The following is a 3309-nucleotide window of genomic DNA, read 5'->3' on the forward strand; positions in this document are numbered from 1 at the left end:
TTGAATAAAGCGAGACGAGAATGACACGACGTCAGTCTCGGCGTCATGAGTAAAGTCACGTGCTCTCCGCAGCGCGCTGACTGAGGTTACTCCTGTTGTAATGAATTTAGTAGTCGGACGGAGCTACACTTGAAACCGATGGCAAGCCGTGCCCATAGAATTCGTATGAGTAATCTAAAGTAGAGGAGGCCTATAGCCCCTACAAACTAGTAGTATAAATAATAGACGAACTCGAGCGAGGAAAACTCAGCTCGCACTGCTCTCATCCGCTGTGTGATTCTCTCAACCTAAGTGGTTATGAGCCCCGCACGTTTCTAAACCCCCATCCTCGTACATGCCGACAAACTTGCATCTCGGGTATAACGACCCGCTCTCACGCCTCACTTCTCTATATCCGTCTCGCGCGGCATCCCCAGACATGTCCAACCCCAATCCGGACAGCGGCCCTATCCTGCCGGCTACTCCCAACTCCGCCGGCACAGCCACCGCCGCGGCACACCAAGAAACCGTCATCGTTCCCGAAGACGACTCCACGCACGCGATCATGATCGCATCGCTTCGCACGAAGCACGGCAAACCGGCCAATATGACCGGTAGCGACAAACTCCGCAAAATCTCCGGGGGGACCAATTGGCTCCCTTTCAAAGACCGCGCCGAGAGTCTCTTCGAGCTCTTCGGGTGCCTTCATATCGTCGACGGCAAATGGCCGATCACGGAAGCGTTAACCCCGGAAGAACGGGAGCTGTGGAAAAAGAGAGATGGGATAGCGAGATATATTCTTACCAATTCGGTCAGTGACGACTTATCTTCCCACGTGAAGAAGCGAGACCCGCAGAACCCATCAAAGATTTTCACTTCTGCGGAAATGTGGAAGAAACTCACCGATACGTTCGAGATCCGATCGGGACAACATGTCACCGAACTCTATTCGCGCCTATACACTATGCGGGCCGGAGATGAAGACGAAATTGGCTGTCACATACTCGAATTAGAAGATCTTCGCCAGCGCATCGCCGTTGCCGCGGGAACTACCGGTCGCACCGTATCCGATGCCGAGTTCCAGAATGTTATACTCATATCGCTCCCGAACTCCTGGAAGACCTGGTCCCAGGGTTACCATGGAGTAGAAGCGGCCGATGGCAAACTCAATAGGACGACTGATGAGCTCATAGCTCTCATTCGGGCCGAGGGTGCTCGCCGCGCGGGAACCAAAAGAACTCAGAAGCGATCGCGTGGGGAAGAAGCCCTTCATACTTCCTCCGGGAAGGCGCGTCGTGGGAATAATGGGAATAGAATCCCTCAGTCACGCGGTTGTCACGTCTGCAAGATGAGTAATCATTCATACGCGGACTGCACTGTCAAAGACAAACCCGAGTGTTACCATTGTGGGTACCGCGGTCATATCGCGCGTAACTGTCACCTCAAAAAGGTTACCCCGAGGGGTATACTGGCAGAAGACTCACGGATAATGATAGAAAGAAGCTGGAAAAGGACATAAAGGCAAAGGCTGCCGAAGGAAGTTCCCAAAAGGGGAAAAAGAGAAGCGCAGACGAGGCTAATTTGGCCGAGACTCCAACAGAAGCTCCGGCGGAATCTTCCCGCATGGCCATAGAGCGCGAGACCGAAGCCTTAGCAGAATTAGAAATTACAGATCCCTGATCCCGATGTATCTATGAATAGCGCTGAGGCTGACGATGAGTCAGCCGAGACCGAATCTACTGTTTCCATCTATGACTGGGTTAGCGACTCAGGAACAACTTCCCATATCTGCTTCAGCCGAGAAGCCTTCTCCGAATATAAAACTATAAGTAATAAACTCATAAAAGGAATAAGCGGACCAATGGTCCAGGCCCATGGCCGAGGAACAGTCTATATTAAAACACAAGCCCATAGTGATCAGCGCATATTAAAATTAAATGAAGTCCTCCATATCCCCGAGGCAACTCGAAACCTTCTGTCCGTCTCTAAACTCGACCAGACAGGGGGTAGAGCCATATATGGCGATCAGAAAGTCAGACTTGTAGATAATATTGGCGAAATTCTCGCGACAGGAAGATTAATAAACAACTTATACTATATTAAAGGCAGACCAGTCCTTAAAGGGGAAAAATCTTATTTTGTCGAGCCAATAGCTCATACTTGGGAACAGTGGCACCGACGATTTGGCCACATCAATGTTCCCGCACTAAAAATACTCGCAAATGAAAACATGGTGACCGGGTTAAAGATAACCCCGGGCCCAGACCAAGTCAATTGTGATGCGTGCACAGAAGCAAAATTAACCAGACGTCCATTTCCCAAAATGGTCGATAATCAATCTCAAATCCCAGGGGAACGGATCTTTACCGATCTGTGGGGTCCAGCCCAAACAGAGTCCATTCGAGGCTTCAAATATTTTATGTCTGTAATAGACGACCATTCGCGATATTCAGATATCATACCATTAAAAACAAAAGCAGAAGCGTCCGATAAACTACAAAACCATATAACACTTATAGAAAAGCAACACAACTATACTATAAAGAAAATCCGCTCCGACAACGGGCGGGAATACATGAACGAAAAATTTATGTCTTGGTGCTCCCAAAAGGGGATAACCCTCGAAGCCACTGCGCCACATGCGCACGCGCAAAATGGAGTAGCCGAGCGCTATAATCGGACTATTATGGAACTTTCACGCGCAATGCTGATTGGCCGGAATGTTCCGAGATTTCTTTGGATACACGCGGCCCTACATGCGGCCTACCTTCGAAACCGCGCATTCACGCGTGCAATAAACAATAAAACACCTTACGAAAAATGGTTACATAAGCAACCAAACATATCACACTTGGAGGAATTTGGCTCCCCAGTTTATATTCTAATAGAGGGCGAAAACATATCTAAACTAAGCCCAAAAGCAGTAAAACATACCTTTGTTGGCTACCAAGATGGGCCCAAAGCGATTAAATACTATGATAAAATGCACAGATCAGTGAAAGTCTCTCGAAACTTTAAATTCTCAAACATATCCCCTGAACCGGATACTCGGCGCGAGGGGGAGCAGCTGGAGAAAACCACGCCGAAATCCTCGACTCGCGGTTTGAGTTCAAACCCAGCACCTTCCAAAAACGGAACTCCGATTCCAGATTCAGACTCAGAGCCTATAAGACGAAGTCAAAGACCTAGAAAGACTCATGATTATAATAAATTGAATGAGGGGGAGGATATCCCCGAAATGGCTGAACTGGCACACGAAAATAATGGCGAAGAACAAATATATATGGCAGAACATATTTATAACGCATTTAGCGAAGCAATGATAGTCTC

At 48.3% G+C, this 3309-nt stretch overlaps 2 protein-coding genes across 2 annotated transcripts; both read left to right on the top strand.

Moving 5' to 3' along the window:
* Positions 1 to 482: 482 nt before the first annotated feature.
* On the top strand, positions 483 to 1659 carry CONPUDRAFT_78490 (uncharacterized protein; the record flags this gene model as incomplete). The annotated part of the gene is made up of 2 exons (XM_007777837.1): positions 483 to 1385; positions 1430 to 1659. Coding segments are annotated over 2 exons (1133 nt in total), but the record flags the coding sequence as incomplete, so codon positions are not given.
* Positions 1660 to 1912: 253 nt separating this feature from the next.
* On the top strand, positions 1913 to 2155 carry CONPUDRAFT_37871 (uncharacterized protein; the record flags this gene model as incomplete). The annotated part of the gene is made up of 1 exon (XM_007777838.1): positions 1913 to 2155. A coding segment is annotated over one exon (243 nt), but the record flags the coding sequence as incomplete, so codon positions are not given.
* Between the last annotated feature and the right edge of the window lie 1154 nt (positions 2156 to 3309).

The sequence above is a fragment of the Coniophora puteana genome (assembly GCF_000271625.1).
Source record: "Coniophora puteana RWD-64-598 SS2 unplaced genomic scaffold CONPUscaffold_106, whole genome shotgun sequence".
Lineage (NCBI taxonomy): Eukaryota > Fungi > Basidiomycota > Agaricomycetes > Boletales > Coniophoraceae > Coniophora > Coniophora puteana.